This window comes from Orycteropus afer, unplaced genomic scaffold (assembly GCF_000298275.1).
Source record: "Orycteropus afer afer isolate SDZICR_OR568_19922 unplaced genomic scaffold, OryAfe1.0 scaffold00025, whole genome shotgun sequence".
Lineage (NCBI taxonomy): Eukaryota > Metazoa > Chordata > Mammalia > Tubulidentata > Orycteropodidae > Orycteropus > Orycteropus afer.
The window spans coordinates 7366410-7385265 of NW_006921612.1; the positions used below are offsets into that span (position 1 = coordinate 7366410).

General features: G+C 36.7%; 1 protein-coding gene across 1 annotated transcript in view; it reads left to right on the forward strand.

Moving 5' to 3' along the window:
* The window catches only part of YWHAQ (tyrosine 3-monooxygenase/tryptophan 5-monooxygenase activation protein theta), a 64227-nt gene extending 50815 nt beyond the window's left edge, over positions 1-13412 (forward strand). The window contains exons 2-5 of the mRNA XM_007935107.2: positions 1468-1591; positions 9451-9614; positions 10224-10319; positions 13353-13412. Of these exons, the coding sequence (XP_007933298.1) occupies positions 1468-1591; positions 9451-9614; positions 10224-10319; positions 13353-13412 (444 nt within the window). The remainder of the gene's footprint in view (positions 1-1467; positions 1592-9450; positions 9615-10223; positions 10320-13352) is intronic.
* Positions 13413-18856: the final 5444 nt, after the last annotated feature.

Genomic DNA, 18856 nt, shown 5'->3' on the forward strand with positions numbered 1-18856 from the left:
TTTTTCTTGTTTTAGATCTGTAAACAACTTTCTTTTTCTTCTTCAGTAAGATATTCACATGAATTCTAAATAGTCTCATTGGATGATTCTTCATACTTTCCCATTTTGTGTCATGGTTGGTATTTTTATATAGTGTTAACTGATTTTATATCTATAGCTATTTTTCCAAACACAGATACCATCTTGTGTGTTCTTTGCCTAAAGCAGTGCTTCTCAAACTTTGCACCTAGGCAAAAGAGTGTGAACACCTGGCTAGCTGATAATAGCTAACATTTATTGAATATTTAACATATGCCACACATTATTCTATGCTTTTATGTGTATTTATTGGTTTCATTCCCAAAATAAACCTCTATGTTATAGGTACATTTAGTATCTTAAAATTTCTGAGAATTTCATTCTACTCCATTATATTTTTTAATGCAAAAATGTTTATAATTACTTAGCATCAAGCACAATTGTCAGTTCTAGGAAGATAGCTACCATATTTCTTTATGGTATCTTTTGTAACTTTTTATTCTCCTAGGCACACCTTGTACCTCCAGAAGTACAAAGAGTTCAGTTTGTGGAACACTACCTCCCTGGATCAAATGCATTTAAAAAAAAAAAAAAAAACTTTTTTGGTATGAATTGGAACAGAAAAAAACATTTAAAAATAAGCCCAGTTTTTTATTAATTATATTCAGTAGACAAAATCACTCTGTCAGATTGCTATATAAGTTTGTAAAACACTCTTAGTGGCTGTACTTAACCTGTTTTGGATTGGCACTGGTATGCAGAGGACCTGGAATAGCACTATTTGAGGCTGTGTTGATTATACTATTTTCCCTCATACCTGATACCTTATACATTTTGTTTCTACTCCTTAAAATGACTCTACAACCCATGTTCTTCCTGGTTCTTTCCTACTGTTCCTTCTTGACAATTCAAGTGTCCATTTCCCAGTGAAGCCTGTCTAACCAGCTGCTGTCTCAAGAAAAACCTACTAACTGCTTGATCTCTGTCTTCCACAGCCCCTTATTCATATAGCTCATAAACTCTTGGTGTATTCATCTCTTTTCTCATTAGACTGTGAGCTCCTTGAGAGCAGAGCTCTTATCTTAAGTCTTTGTATCTCCTTCTGATTCAAATACTCTACCTAGCACTTAGTGTAAATATCAGTAAATATTTATTGAAAGAAAGGATGAGTGAACAGACAGGCTTTTTTCTAATTACAGTGTTGGTATAATCTGCCTTTACTATTAGAAATACTACTTGTTGTTATGGGCCAAATCACATAAAACCTACCAGACCAACAAAGGACAAGCATCTTGATCTCTGCTTTCTAAAAAATGCTTCGAGTTTGGGGTAGTTGATTGTGTTTGTTAATTCAAATGTATTGTAGGCAGAAATGTATCATTTTAAGTTAGTATCTGTAACTAAATACCTTTTATTCATGCTTAATTTTTTTATCTTATTTTTTTTCAGGAATTGTTGGATAAGTATTTAATAGCCAATGCCACCAATCCAGAGAGTAAGGTCTTCTATCTGAAAATGAAGGGAGATTATTTCCGATACCTTGCTGAAGTAGCTTGTGGTGATGATCGAAAACGTAAGTAAATTGGTTTGTATGTACTTTGTAGTTCTTTGTAACTTTATAAAGAAAATGAATAATGTTACTGTGTTCTCAAAAATGAAAATATAGTCATGAATTTACATTTTAAACCCTATTTCCTTTTTTTTTAAAATGAAACCAGTTATGATCTGATAGGTGTTAAACTCCAACTTAATCATTTATGCTTTAGAATTTGATTGACCATAATGTTAGATCCAACGTTCTTTTTATATGCTTTATAAGTAATTCTGTATTTTACGTGGCCTCCAGTGTCATTACACTTTGAAACTTAAGATAACTGGAAATTATATACAGAATATAAAAACAGGATGTTATGCTTTTCTTGGCTGTCATATTAATCCATCTGGCTACTACATATTTTAAAGAGTTACAATTTTGACTATTAATTATAAGCACATTTCTGAAGAGAGGTGAGGTAAGTGGATTTTATTGTCAGTGTATAGTTTCTTTCCAGTTTTAGAATTAAGTTTAAATGACCCACATTCTTAGGCTTTACTACAGAAAATTGAATACACAAGAAGTGTTGATTAATAGAGTAGATTAGTAGATTTGAGTATTAGATACTTATATAACTTTTACTTTAGGCTATCACAGAAAATATGGAATAACAAAGTCGCCTAACTTCACTGTAGAAAAGTCAAAGTAAATTTATTAGCAGTGAACTCAGTCTCTTAGAACATCAGTAGCAGAGTATAATATGTTGTTGTTGTTGTTATGTGCCATCTAGTTGGACCCACCTCATAGCGACCCCTCCTTGAGTTTCCGAGGCAGTATTGCTACAGAAGTAGATTGCCCCATCTTCCTTCCGAGGAGTGGCTGGTGAGTTTGAACTGCCAGCCTTCTGGTTAGCAGTCAAGTGCCTTAGGCACTATGCTACCAGAGCTCCCCCTAGAGTATAATATATCCCCTCCCCCCCAAAAAAGAAAAAAACCCACTCATAGTGACCTTGTCAGATAGGATAGAACTGCCCCATAGGATTTCCAAGGCTGTAAATCTTTAAGGAAACAGACTGTCTCATCTTTCTCCCACAGAGTTGTTGGTGGGTTTGAAACACCGACCTGATGGTTAGCAGCTAGATGTTTTAACCACTGTACTACTAGAGTTCCTTAGGAAATGTAGTACAGATCTGATTAAATTTTATGTATATGCCTGCTACCAAATTTACCAAGTAAACTCTAGATAGAAATATCACTTAAATCCTTTTTTAGATTTCCATTTAGTTTATTATTAGTTCTTAACTGTGTCCCATCCAAAGAAGATTTGGGGTACTCACATGGACAATACCTCCACGGGTAGTTACTAACTGAAAATGACATCATTTTACCACCCTAAATTTGGTAGTTAAGGTTATGTGTCAGTGTGGCTGGGCCTGGTTTTGAGTGGCTGGGCAGCTGGATGTAGTTATCTCTCATGGTGAGATTGGTGATTGACTACACATAGTAGAATCTACAGGTGTAGCTAAGTAGCTAGCTGTTTTAGGGATGTGGTCTGCTTCCAGTATATAAGGAGAAACGTTGAGAAAGATCTGCAGTTTGGGGGGTTTTTTTCTTTCTTTTTTGTGGCATGTTTGGACCCTGCATAAAGCTGAATCTTCATAGCAGCCTGCCATGTTTCCTGCTGATCTTGAGACTCTCTGGACTTGAACTAATGGTTTGCTGTGTTATTTGATAATCTTGGGACTGTGTCTTTTTACTTGTCGACCTTGGGTTAGCCAACCTCAGCAGGCAGCAGCTGCCTAAAGAGAGCCAGAGGCAGAGCTGAAGCCCAAGGTCAGGGGGCTTTCACCCAGCCCCTAGAGTTGGCACTTGGTACTCAGACTTCTAGCCTCCAAAACTGTAAGAGAATACTCTGTTAAAGCTCTCCACTTATGGTATTTTCTGTTAGAGCAGCACAATGTAACCAAAACACCAAGGATCAGTGATAACTGAAGATATAAAGAGAAAAAGGCTGTATCCTGCTGCAACAAAATCTCTACTAAACTTAATCTACTGTTGATGTGTAATGTCTGTTACCATAAAGATAAGCAAAACTGCCATCTAAATTGCAACTGTTGCTGTCTCCCTGTCTGGAGCAAAGAAGAGTGAAGACAGTCAAGGATGTATGGATACAATTAGTCCAAAGTACCAATGGAGCACACAAACCCCAGCTTCCACCACCTTGAGACCAGAAGAATAGATGGTACCTAGCTACCGCTGCTGATCCTTCTGAAAGGGGTCTCAATAGGAAGTCTTAGATTAGAGTGAGAGAAAAATGTGGAGCAAAATAATAAGAGACCGGCTGACTGGTCTGATAGAGACTGGTAAGACCACCAAGATCATGGCCCTTAGACATCCTTCAAGCCTGGAACTGAACTCACCCTCAAGGCTCACCTTTCAGCCAAACAATAGATGAGCCTATGAGGTATACAGTAACACCAGGGAGTTATGTGCTGCTTAGAACAGTCAACCATATGAGATCAAAAGGGTAGCATTTGCCTAGGGAGGAAGCTCAGAAGGCAGGATGGGAGAGAAAAGAAGAATGAAAGGAAATGGTAAACACTGGGAGGAAGTGGGAAGAGTGATGTTATATTGTGGGGATTGCAGTCAATATCACAAAACAAAATGTGTGTGAATTGCTGAATAGATAACCAGTTTGCTTTGTGTTTTGCCCAAATCACAATAAAAAGTTGTTTTTTTTTTTTTTAAAAAAAAGACTTTCTGTGTGAGATAATGAACACAAATAAAACCAAACAAAATGAAGTGGGAAAAAAAAGCAAAATTTTACATAGCAAACATTTTCACAGAACTGAACATTTAAACTTTAGCAAATCATAGGGATGTCTTTGGGTGAATGAGACATAGCTATAGTAATACTAATCGGATTTAATCCTTTCTGGCTCATTGGCACTTTCAAGTTCCACATAGAATATTCTGATAACCTGAGATACCATATTTGTCACCTAAGGATTTCGACACTTTACTACTCACCAGATTGCTTCCTTATGTACCAGTAAAACAAGAGCACATTAATATTTGAGGGTTATACATCCATGTTTAAGTCAGTAGATATGCCAGTTCAGACAAAGAAAAATGTACACATTCAGGCCATGAAGGGATAAATAATGGCCTCACTCAGGATACCAGCACTTGCAGAAACGTTGGAATAATCAGATTAGTGTTAACATTTCCTGAATGTTTTTTGAGTGAATGTCATTAGGTGCTGTCAAGTTGGTTCCACCTCATAGCGACAAAAGAATGTACAAAAGAATGAAACCGTCTCCAGTCCTGTGTCATCCTTATATAATCAATCGTTGCTATGTTTGAGACCATTGTTGGAGACACTCTGCCAATCCATCTCGTGGTGGGTCTTCCTCTTTTTTTTACTGACCCTCTACTATACCAAGCATGATGTCTTTACAGGGACTGGTCCCATTTGATAATATGTCCAAAGTATGTGGGACAAAGTCTTGCCATCCTGACTTCGATGGAGCATTCTGGCTGTACTTCTTCCAAGACAGATTTGTTCGTTCTGGAAGCTCTTGGTATATTCAGCATTCTTCACCAATACCTTATTCCAGTATGCCAGTTTTTCTTTAGTATTCCTTATTCATTGTCAAGGAGCTCTGGTAGCATAGTGCCTAAGGCACTTGACTGCTAACCTAGAAGGCTGGCAGTTCAAACCAACAACCAACCCCTGGGAAGAAAGATGGGGCAATCTACTTCCGTAGTGATACTGCCTCGGAAACCCAAGGAGGGGTTGCTATGAGTTGGATCCGACTGGGTAGCACATAACAACAACAACAACATTAATTGTCCATCTTTTACATGCATATGAGACTATTGAAAATGCCATGGCTTGGGTCAGGCACACCTTGGTCTTAAAAATGACATCTTTGCTCTTTAACACTTTAAAGAGGTTTTTTGTAGCAGATTTGCCCAATGTGGTACATAGTTTGGTTTCCTGACTATTGCTTCCATGGGCATTGATTGTGGATCCAGGTAAAATGAAATCCTTGACAACTTCAATCTTTTCTCCATTTATCATGATGTTGCTAATTGTTTTAGTTGTGAGGATTTTTCTTTTCTTTATGTTGAGGTGTAATCCATGCTGAAGGCTATAGTCTTTGATCTTCATCAGTAAGTGTTTCAGGTCATCTCACTTTTGGCAAGTAAGGTTGTGTCATCTGCTTATCTCAGGTTATTAATGATTCTTCCTCCAATTCTGATACTACATTCTTCTTCAGATAGTCCCGCTTCTTGGATTATTTGTTCAGCATGCAATTGAATAAATACGGTGAAAGGATACAGCCCTGACACACACCATTTCTGATTTTAAACCCTGAGCTATCTCCTGTTGTGTTCTGACAACTTCCTCTTTCTATGTACAGGTTCAGCATGAACACAAATGTTAGGGGCTTCCCATGGGATGAGAATATCATTGTCTGAAAGCTCTGCTGAAACTTGTTGGCTATGGGTGACCCTGCTGGTATTTGAAGAATCAGTGACATAGCTTCCAGCAGCACAGCAACATGCAAGCCACCACAGTATCACAGACTACCTCTTGGTCCATGTACAGGTTCCACATGAGAACAGTTAAATGTTTGAATTCCTATTCTTCATAATATTAAGTGTTTGTCATGATTCAAACAGTGGGATGGCATTGCATAGTCCCTACAACACAGGTAAACATCTTTCTGGTATTCCCTACTTTCAGCCAAGATCCATCTGATATCACCAGTGATACATTCCTCATTCCACATCTTCTTCTGAATCCAGCTTGAGTTTTTGACAGTTCTCTATGTAACGCTGCAACCATTTTGAAATTATCTTCAGTAAAATTTTACTTACATAGGATGTTAATGATATTGTTGAATAATTTCCACATTCTTTTGTGGATAACTTTCTTTGGCATGGGTACAGATAAGCATCTTTTCTACCTGGTTGGCCAGGTAGATGTCTTCCAGATTTCTTGGTGTAGATGAGTGAGCTCTTCCAGCATGTATCTGTTTGTTGAAACATCTCAGTGGGTATTTTGTCAATTCTTGGAGCCTTGTTTTCTGCCAGTTCCGTCAGTGCTGCTTGGACTTCTTCCTTCAGTATCATTGGTTTTTGCATATGCTGTCTTCTGAAGTGATTGAACTTTGACCAGTTCTTTTTGGTACAGTGACTCTGTTTTCCATCTTTTGATGCTTCTTACATTGTTCAGTATTTTGCCCATAGAAACCTTCAGTATTGCAACTTGAGGCTTGAATTTTTCCTTCAGTTCTTTCAGCTTAAGGACTACTGAGCATGTTCTTCTCTTTTGATTTTCTAACTCCAAGTATTTGCACATTTCATTATAATACTTTGTCTTCCCAAACTGCCCTTTGAAATCTTCTGTTCAGACCTTTTACTTGATCATTTTTCTTCACTTTAGCTACTCTCCATTCAAGAGCAAGTTTCAGAGTCTCTTCTACATCTATTTTAATCTTTTCTTTCTTTCCTATCTTTTTATTGGCCTTTTGCTTTCTTCATATACAGTATCCTTGATGTCATCCCACAGCTTGTCAGATCTTTGGTCATTTAGTATTCAGTTCATCAAATCTATTCTTTAAAAAAAAAAAAAAAGGAAAGAAATTATTGTGATTTGGGTGAAAGTTTATGGAGCAAATTCATCTTCCATACAGTAGTTCACATACACTTTGTCACATGACATTGAGTGCAATCTCTCACAGTGCAATAGCTCTCCTCCCACTTCCTCCCCATAACCACCTCTTCCCTGTGTCTGTCCCTCCCATGCACTCCTGCCCCCCCGAGCTATCTCCCTGTGCATATATCAAATCTGTTCATGGTTTCTAAATTCAAAGGGGACATCGTCAGGGTTGTACTTTGGCGCTCTTGGACTTGTTTAAATTTTCTTAACCTTCAACTTAAACTAGAAGTTCTGGTAGCGTAGTGTCTAAGGCATTTGACTGCTAACCAGAGGCTGGTGGTTCAAACCCACCAGCCATTCCTCGGAAGGAAGGTTGGACAATCTACTTCTGTAGTGATACAGCCTCGGAAACCCAAGGAGGGGTCACTATGAGTTGGAGCCGGCCGACTTGATGGCACATAACAACAACAACTTAAACTCACATATGAGCAATTGACCTATTCCATAGTTGGCCCCTGGCCTTGTTCAGACTTAAGATATTGAGCTTCTCCAACATCTTTTTCCATATATGTAGGTGATTTGATTCCTATATATTCCATCTGGTAAGGTCCACATGTAAAGTTGATGTTTGAAAAAGGTATTTCTAGTGACTATATTGTTAGTTTTACAAAATTCTGTCATGAGATTCCTGGCATCATTTCTATTATCAAGGACATATTTTCCAACCACTAATCCTTCTTTCTTTCCAGTCTGCACATTGCAATCACCAATAATTGTCAATGCATCTTCATTTCATGTTTGATCAATTTCAGACTGTAGAAGTTGGTAAAAATCTTCACTTTCTTCATCTTTGATTTTGGTGGTTGGTGCATAAATTTGTGTAATAGTAGTATTAACTAGTCTTCCTTTAGCCATATGGATGTTACTCTATCAGTGACAGCATTGTACTTCAGGAAGGACTTTGAAATTTTCTTTTTGACAATGAACGTAATGCAATTCCTCTTCAATTTGTCATTCCCCGCATAGTAGACTATATGATTGTTTGGTTCAAAATGGCTAATACCAGTCCATTTCACCTCAGTAATGCCTAGGGATATACATTTATTTTCAAACATTCCATTTCATTTTTTACAACTTCTAATTTTCCTAGATTCATATTTTGTAGATTCTAATTATTAATGGATATTTTCAGCTAGTTCTTATTTTGATTTGTGCCGTATCAGCAAATGAAGGTCCCGAATACTTTACTACTCTGACCACATCAGGCTTGACTCTGCTTTGAGGAGGCAGCTCTTCCCTAGTCATTTGAGTGCCTTCCACCCTGAGGGGCTCATTTTCCATCACTGTATGATAATTTTATATAGATAATTTGCCAGGAGCTTACCAAGAAGCATTTGATATAATCAAGAAGGAGATGCAGCTTACGTATCCAATCCATCTGGGGCTGGCTCTTAACTTTTCTGTATTTTACTGTGAGATCCTTAATAACCAAGAGCTTGCCTGTGTCATAATTGTTTCAGAAGTGGACCTGCCCACATCCTTCTTCTTGGTCTGGAAGCTCCTCTGACACCTGTCCACCCTGGTCCACCCTGGGTGACATTGCTGGTATTTCAAATACTGGTAGCATAGCTTTCAGCATCATAGCAATATACAAGCCACCACAGTACCACAAACTGACAGATGAGTGATGGTGGAGTAACATTTTTATTAGGTTAGTAATCAAATGTAGAACAGATTTTGTTCTGTACAAATTGGTACTGTTTTTTTACTGTCTTTCTTGAAATGCATCTTGGTACCAAGGGTTAGTATTGTCTTTACAAATAAATTACAAAAATAGAGATTTTGATGTTAATGATTTTTGTAAAAGTGTTTTTCTCCATTATTTTGGGGAAAGGGTGTTCCAATTAAATTATTCTAAATTGCTGCTTTTCCAGGTAATAAAATTAACAGATATGAAAGAAAATGATTATAGCCATAGACAGAAATATTTAGTATATTATCTAATGGTTTTTATTAAACTGATTATTAGCAAGCAAAATTATAAACTAGTTTTTAAATCCCTAGTACATGATAGTATTTTCAGTTTGCTTTTGATGGTTGTGAAAGAGTGTTAAAGGGAAAAATTTCGTTTTACCAAGAGTTAATAGCATATATTAAAGGCGTTAGCGTGCTGTATACTGGATGGGTATTTACAGTGTTGTGCTTTTTTTTTTTTTCCTTCACAGAAACGATAGATAATTCACAAGGAGCTTACCAAGAAGCATTTGATATAAGCAAGAAGGAGATGCAGCCTACGCATCCAATCCGCCTGGGGCTGGCTCTTAACTTTTCTGTATTTTACTATGAGATCCTTAATAACCCAGAGCTTGCCTGTACGCTGGCTAAAACGGTAAGCTATGTATTCAGGAAATCTCTACTGCTAGAGTTATTTGAGATAGCAAGTATGTTGATTTTAAGATATTTTCTAATTAGATACCTAGGTATAATTTTACTCTAAGTATTTAGCTGTCTCTTCCTTTTTCGTACCATCATGATGGCCTACCCCTCCAACTCTCAACCCCTTAATCTTCCTCTACTGTGCTTATAAGCAATAATGTCTGCTTAAAGAACACATTCGTCAGAGTTATCAAAGAACTATGAATAAGAAGAAAGGTAAGAGGATTGGAAATTAGTCCTGCCGAAGTGTCTAAAAATGGGATGCTTTGCTAATAGTAGTTCTTACTGGTAAGATGTATATTAAGCATAGCTATTGTGCTGTGTAGTCTGTGATAGAACCAAGAAATACTTGTTTACTGTTTAAATAAATAAAGCTTTGTGTGTTTTCAGTTATACTCAGAAGTCCTGAAACAGAGGGAACGATTCCATTTAGTCTTACTATTAATTGATTTTAGAACATGGGGTAGATGTTCACCTGTTTATAAAAATGGATGTAGTGTTTGTAGATTAACCATTTCCTATAGATGACATTATTTTTACCATGGGTATTAATATTTACCAGGCTTTTGATGAGGCCATTGCAGAACTTGATACACTGAATGAAGACTCGTACAAAGACAGTACCCTTATCATGCAGTTGCTTAGAGACAACCTAACAGTGAGTTGTTAATTCTTTTCATTAATTTCCTTTTTAGGAGCAAAAGTATTTATACATTTTTTTATTCACTCTATCTTTTGGAATAGTTATATAGGAGCTATACTTTCTCTTTAAAAAATAAATAGATACATAAATAAAAGCATTAAGTATTTGTAAGTATTTTATATATGACAGTTAATTCTTTTGTAGACAGGTTTTTGAGATGCTTAGGCATTTTATTGGACATTCCTGCGAACATACTAAGATTGCAGGAATTCAGAATGTTAATAGCATTGACTATTTCATTGGAATGTAGATGTTAATAAATTAATATAGAAAAATTATCTAAGTATTTTCTTCTTTGAATAAAGTAGCTATAGCAAGTTAGGGATTATGTAAGTATCTAAACTTTCCTAAAATTGCCTGAAGTGCCTTGTTCTAGTAAAACTGTAATTTGTAAACTCTGGTGCTGTTCTACCAGAATTTGATAAAGAGTAAATATATACCTAAATTTATTCCACCTCCTCACTTAGGTTTGTACTTCAAATCTGCTTCTAAGGAAGGCCTCTGGGTTTCTTTGTTTTGTTTTTTCTTTTCTTTTTCTGGAGGTCTCATGGTGCAGTGGGGCTGCTACCAAAAATTTGGGTGGTTCAAACCCACCAGCTTCTCCACAAGAAAGATGAGGCAGCCTGCTTCTGTAAAGATTTATAGCCTTGGAAATCATATGGGCAGTTCTACTCTGTCCTATAGGGTTGCTATGAGTCGGTCAACTCGATGGCAGTGGTTTCTTTTTTTATTTCTTGGATAAACAGATGATGAAGGATGTAATGAAGAAAAAAATATATATATCAAATTTAGTTTATTTTATAGGTTTAGGTAAATTTGATAATTAAAATTTTTATTTAAGGTAAAAGAAGGGAATGAACTCATAGCTATACTGTGTACAGTAGAATGAGACACTTGCCTGGTCCTGTGGCATCCTCCATTGTTGCTATGTTTGAGCCCATTGTTGAATCCATCCTCACTTCTAGGGAGCATTCTGTTTATACTTCTTCCAAGACAGATTTGTTTGTTCTACTGGCAGTCCACGATATAGTCAACATTATTTGCCAACACCAGAATTCAAAGGCATCAATTCTTGTTTGTTCTTCCTTATTCATTGTCCAGCTTTCCCATGTATATGAGGGGATATCATCATAGCTTGGGTCAGGAAGCACCTTAGTCTTCAAAGTGGCATCTTGCTTTTTAATATTTTCAGGAGATATTTTGCAACAGATTTGCCCAATGTAATACATATTTTATTTTAAATATAAACATACCCCCTAGCTCCCAGTTTGGTGTTTTTCAGCTAAGTTTTTGGGGCAAATGGGGCAGTAAGGGGATTTGAGAAAGTTCTCTTTATCTGTTGTTGTTGTTAAGTGCCGTGGAGTCGTTTCCGACTCATAGCGACCCCATGCACAGCAGAACGAAACACTGCCCTATCCCGCGCCAGCCCCACAATCCCTGCTATACTTGAGCTCATCATTACATCTTTATCTGTAGTTTAAGTATTTTGCAAAATATCGTAAAGATGGATGGATGGATGTAGCTATATAGATAGAGAGATTAGCACCATGTCTGTTCAACACTGCAAATATTCACTGAAAGTACATTCCTGGTCATGAGAAATCCCTGTAGTTGCGAGGTAACAATAGAAGAGTAACCAGCAAATTACTTTGATAAAAGAAAATCAAACTGAGCATTTATACCTCTTCTCAACTACATCTTGAAGCTACATTTCATTACGTCAAAGATGGTCATTGTTTTTGCTTTATTTTATTTTCTCTCTTATAGAAACAGAAACACTTCTTCAAGTTTTTTCTGTTTTGCTTTTTAAAAGTATATTAGCAATTACTTTTCCACATATGGTTTGGTACTACCCGATTTATGAATCTTCTGCCCAAATAAACCTCATCTGATAGATAAATCTTTTAAAAAAAAGAAAAGAAAGTATATTAGCAATTGTTATGTGCCATCAAGTCGGACCCAACTCATAGCGACCCCTCCTTGGGTTTCCGAGGTAGTATCACTGCGGAAGTAGATTGCCCAACCTTCCTTCCGAGGAGTGGCAATTATAACTTAAAAATTATGTAAGAAGAGCTAGCTTTTCTAAAATTGCCAGTGATATCTTGGTATTGGGAGCTCTGGTAGCATAGTGGCTAAGACACTTGCCTGCAAACTAGACGGCTGGCGGTTCAAACCCACCAGCCACTCCTCAGAAGGAAGGTTGAGCAATCCTACTTCCGTAGTGATACTGCCTCGGAAACCCAAGGAGGGGTCACTATGAGTCAGGTATGACTCGAAGGCTCATAACAACAACATCTTGGTATTGTTTAATAAAAACCCATTTTATGAATTACTATTTTCAGTAAATAATGACTATCTGTGGGTATATATGTATATTTTATCATCCCGACCTGAAATTAGATTTCTTTGAGAGAAGTTTTCTTAATCTTAACATCCTACCTAAATTCAAGAATCCATTCAGTATATGTATATGTACACACACTTCTTTCCTGTAACTTTTATCATCCACTCTTTGGAGCAGCACAGTATAAGCCTGTTTCTTTTTAAATATGTTAGTCTTTTGATGGTGGGCTTTCCCCTCCTCTTTAAAATTTGTTTGCCTTATTAGTCTTATACATTAGTGGTACTTTTTAAGGAGCACATTGTCTTGCTGGGAATGGAGGCAGCATTAAATTCTAAAAATGTCACCTTACGGTGAAATAATAGCACTTTATAAATAAAAAGAGTAAGCTGTAAAAGAGTACTTTGAATAGTGAATATGTGTGTGTGTAGTTTTGTGGTGAAAGGTCTAAAAGGGTGTACTCTGTAGGTGGGGGGTGTCCATGGTATTTGAGGTTTTGAGAGATAGAACTTTAACTCTTAGCCATAATTTCTATTCTATATGTTTGAATAATCTACTGATCTTAGAAGTATGCTTGGATATATTGATAGAACTGTATACTTGTCTAATCTAGAAATAATAATTCAATAATAATTCTTTTTTTCTAGTTATGGACATCAGACAGTGCAGGAGAAGAATGCGATGCAGCAGAAGGGGCAGAAAACTAAATGCTTACAGGGTGTCATCCTTCTTCCCCCTTAAGAATCCTTTTTACACATCTCCATTCCTTACTCCACTTGGATTTCCTATAGCAAAGAAACCCATTCATGTGTATGGAATCAACTGTTTATAGTCTTTTCACACTGCAGCTTTGGGAAAACTCCATTCCTTGATTTGTGTTTGTCTTGGCCTTCCTGGTGTGCAGTTACTGCTGTAGAAAAGTATTAATAGCTTCATTTCATATAAACATAAGTAACTTCCAAACACTTATGTAGAGGACTAAAATGTATCTGGTATTTAAGTAATCTAAACCAGTTCTGCAAGTGACTGTGTTTTGTATTACTGTGAAGATATGAAAATGTAGTTAATTACAATTAAAAAGTGTTCTGCATACTTTCTTAATTTCTACATTCCTTCCCTTACTCTTCTTTGGGGGTTTCCTTTCAGTAAGCAACTTTTCCATGCTCTTAATGTATTCCTTATCAGTGGGAATCCAGAAGCATTAGATTGAATGAAAAAGCATTAGACATTTCTGGCTTTGGGGGAGTCACACATTGAAATGCCTCCTATATATTAAGGAGGTCATTGTATATCTGTGACAAAAGGGAGTTTCCTTGTTCACTCTTCAGTTGCTGCTGTTTAAGTTGACAACTTCCCTTCCCAATAAAAAGTCACTTACACTCCTGCCTTTGTAGTTCTGGTATTCACTTTACTATATAATAGAAGTAGCATGTTGCTGCCAGAATACAAGCATTGCTTTTGGCGATTAAAGTGCATGTCATTTCTTAATACACTAGAAAGGGGAAATAAAGTATACAAGTCCAAGTCTAAAACTTTAGTACTTTTCCATGCAGATTTGTACACATGTGGGGGGGGTGTCCAGTTTGTCTAGTGATTGTTTAAAGAGTTGGACCACTATTGTGTGTTGCTAATCATTGACTGTAGTCCCAAAAAAGCCTTGTGAAAATGTTATACCCTATGTAACAGCAGAGTAACATAAAATAAAATTACATTTTATAAACCATTTATGATGGCGTTTAACGATTATATACCCATATTTTAAGGGACAGTAGAATTTACTATTTTCTGAAGTTCTTTAATGGTTTCCTTCTGTAAAAAATACTCTGTAAAATATAGTAGTGATTATCACTTTAATGCATTGTTATACACTTATTTAGGGATGCCTTGAAATGTATAAAGTTGGGACATTTCTTAGAGTGTTTTACCATAGATCGATCTCATGAGCCATCTCTTTCTCAGATGTAAATGATACCTGATTAAGTGTTATATAGAATAAAGTAGAAAGTTTTAAACTAGAAAAGCTAATTATGTGATTGTAAGTACTTTGGCTGGTGTTAAAATTAATATTTCACCAGATATTCAAACTGAATGTTAAGAGTTTAGAAGTACTAGTTTAGTTTTCAAATAATCCTTTTTATAACCATTCAGTTGTATTATTGTTGTTGTTGTTATTTGCTGTCGAGTCGGCCCCGACTCATAGCGACCCCTCCTTGGGTTTCCGAGGCAGTATCACTACGGAAGTAGGATTGCCCAACCTTCCTTCCGAGGAGTGGCTGGTGGGTTTGAACCACCAGCCTTCTGGTTAGCAGTCAAGTGCCTTAGCCACTATGCTACCAGAGCTAGTGAGTTCTAAATTTTGGTTTTATAGTACCACGATTGCTACTTTATTAACGTGTCTTAACGATTGGCTTGAGAAGATATTTTAAAGACAAAACATAATCTTAAAAATGAAGCCATATTGGATTATCTTTCCTCTCCTAAAATGCATGCTTTATACTGAAGACCCTGGTACAATGAATATGACTCCATGCTCAAGACTTCAGTATAGGGGAAAAGCCATAAGCCAGGGTTCTGTCTAAGCTTCCCATTAACTGACTTAACTGTGCATGATCTTGGGTCTGACTTTCTCATTTTTAACAGGTCTTCAACAAATACTGTTTTTAAGCATCTTCAGAATACAACTTGTTTTAATATAACTTTCTGAAGTAGGTTTCCCCTGCTTTATAAATGGAGAAACTGAGGTGCAGATGTTAGTGAACTTGTCCTAGGACTTGAGTCTCATAGCTAAGTAGTGGAGCCCAGGATTTGAACCTGGGCAGCCCTACTTTAGAGTTGGCACTCAGCTACTGTACTGGGTGCCTCTTTTTTAAGATAAAGTTGTAATATTAGATAGTGCTTTTTTAAACTTTGGGTCATAACCAGTTACCGGGTAGTAGAGACTTTACTGGCTCACATCCAACGTTTTTATTTTAGTGAATAGAATGGAAAATATAAAGATTACATAACAAGTTATAGGGGTGGTTTGTGGAACTAGTTTGTATAAATGTATGTGAACAGTGGGTTTTGGTGCAAAAATTGATCACTTATGGGTGAAATGAGTTTGAAAGCCACTTCTAGATGGTCTTAAAAATTTTATAATTTTACTGTTGTGAATAATTTCAAAAGTTTTTAACTCATGGCATTAAGTCCTTTCCACTTAGCTTTGTAACAATGGTAAAACTCTAGAATGTGCTGAGCAATGAGTTTCCATTAATGCCCTTTAGAAATAAAAAAGAGACTCCTTATTTTGAGAGTCATTTTTTTTAATACATTGCTCAAAAGATTATGAAAAAGCTAGTTCTTTTATCTTTTTCCTTAGACAATATCTGCAATGTTTCACAGCATTGGCCTAAGCCAGCTGTTGTTTGCTGCTGTTGAGTCAATTCAGACTCATAGTGACCCTATATATAGTGAAATAAATAAAACACTGCTCTGTCCTGCACATCCTCATAGTCGTTGCTGTTTGAAACCATTGTTGCAGCCACTGTATCAGTCTCTCTTGGAGGGTCATCATCTTTTACCCTGGAAGTCATGGCAGAGTTAGAATTCACTGAACCTAGCAAAGAGACTTATGAAGAGTTTTCATGGGATGCAATTATAAAAAGTGGATATGAAACTAGGTTGAGCCCTGAGTGAAAATTTAGTGACAATAGGCTTTACCACTCCTAAATTCTTTTATTTGAGCTGGAATATCTTGTATATCTGGGTTTCTTAACTAAATTAAATGCATATCAAAATGATTATTTAATTACTACAATTGAGCTAGAGATTTTAGGAATTCTTTGATAATTAAGATGCAAAATTACATACTATAGACTCATTTGATTGAGATGTTGGGCTATGGAAGCTGGGTCTCAGTTTCATTCGGGCATTGCTTTGTTCTAGGTTGTAATATGTGCTACTTCGGATAGTAGTTAGCATTGTTAGGCTAATTAGAAATGCCCTGCCTGTGGTGGTTAACTTTTTTTTTAATAGTAGGAATTTGTCCATACATACACAAATCATGCCAGTTTTCTTTCAATGACAGCTTACATTTGAAGATACTGTTAGGTGATTTTGTAAGCATTGTAAAGGTTTGTTTAAGGCTGACTAAAATTTAAAGAGTATCGCCTGGCTTTCTTCCCACTACAAGAAATACAGAGGAGTTACACTTACCGGTTTCTGTGGATGTGTTTACTGGAGGTTGGCATTCATTGCAAAAATTCCAAGGTGAGTATCTTGGGCTGTCTGTTCCCCATCACCTGACTTGAATAATTTGGGGCTTGCGGAAGGCTGGACTATTCGTTTCTCATTTTTTTGCCGACATTATGAAGTTTTTTTACTCATCTGGAAGTAGTGCTGAGTGTTTTATCTCCAGCTATGTAGGATCACTATGAGTTGGAATTGATTCAGTGACAGAGGTTTTGGTTTTGTAATTTTTACTCTAGGACTTGATAAGAACTTTGAAAAATTGACTGGAAAAATTTCTGAAGACCCCTGTTCTGAGACTGGTGCTAACTCTAGCACTTTGGAGCTAGGAACATAAATGGGACAGGATTATTAAACTTTGTTTTTCAGCTAGACTTGTCCATTTCCACAGCTGTGTAACAGCGACAGTGTGACCTAGTGGGATGAATATCATGTTCCATATAAGCTTTTTTTTAGGCTGGTGTCATTCATTCATTTACTTGTTAAATATATTGAGTTCTTGGTATGAACTAGGGACTGTAGTAAGCACTAGAACTTTAAACTTTACTGTCTTACAGCTGCTGCCTTTATTTCTCTGAGCTTCAGGTTTCTTGCTTATAAAAAGTATATCACCTACACTGAGCCAATGTGTAGAAATATTTCCAAGTGTAATTGTTATGTATGTATACATAAATATATATATACATTATTGTTGTTGTTGTTGTTATGTGCCGTCGAGTCGACCCCCGACTCATAGCGACCCCTCCTTGGGTTTCTGAGGCAGTATCACTACGGAAGTAGGATTGCCCAACCTTCCTTCCGAGGAGTGGCTGGTGGGTTTGAACCGCCAGCCTTCTGGTTAGCAGTCAAATGCCATAGGCACTATGCTACCAGAGCTCCCATATACATTATATATGTGTGTATGTATGCATAAAACAAAAACCATAAACTTTCACCCAAATTACAATAAAAATTATAAAAATAAACCCATTGCTGTCAAGGTGATTCTGACTCTTAGCTACTCTATAGGACAGAGTAGAACTACCTATAGGGTTTCCAAGGGTTTCCATAAGTCTTTATGGAAGCAGACTGCCTCATCTTTCTCTCTCAGAGCAGCTGATAGGTCCAACTGCCAACAGTTTTATTAGTAGCCAAATGTTTTAACCACTGCACCACTAGAGTTTGTATGGAGACAGACTCAAATGAAAAAGAAGTAGCAGGGCAGCCTAATTTCATAACTCAAATGTTCTAATAAAGTAAATCAATCATGCTTTCAGTAGACCTATTGCCCTAGATTTTCAAGGACATAGACATAAAAAGAAAACGACAAGGTAACTTGGGAATGCAAAGTTTTTTTAATAATAAAAAAAAAACCTGTTAGGCCATGATTTTGCTTTTAATTAGCATTCTAAGTGGGGAAAGGTAATGCTGTTGAAATAGGTGAAGAAAAATCAAAGAACAGGTACCAAGAAGAAATGTCTGTCAGCCATGAGTGAACTATTGCTAAATGATTGATGGTACCTCAGGGCCTTAGTTCTCTTTAATGTCCATCAGAATCACCTGGTGGATTTACTAAAAGACTACACCCACTTCCAGAATTTCTGTATTTCTAGGTCTGCAGTATGGCCTGACAACTTCCATTATTACGTACTTCCCAGATGATGGTGCATCTGCTGCTTAGGATAGTGTTTTGAGAACCACTGTTTTAAGGAAGCCTGAATAATGAAGGTAAAAGATCAGGTGAACTTCACAGCAGGGTAGTAAAAATAAATCAGTGAAAGGATTCTCAGTCTGAATCCAGCATTCTTAAAATCTGTACCCACCTGAAGCTCCTGAATGAGAAATTCTCCTTACCAACTGAAGTTAAGTGGGTTATATAAGTAAAACATCACAGGAGGCTCATGCTACTTCTCTGTCTCAACTCCTCTTGGTCATTCTTGTTAAC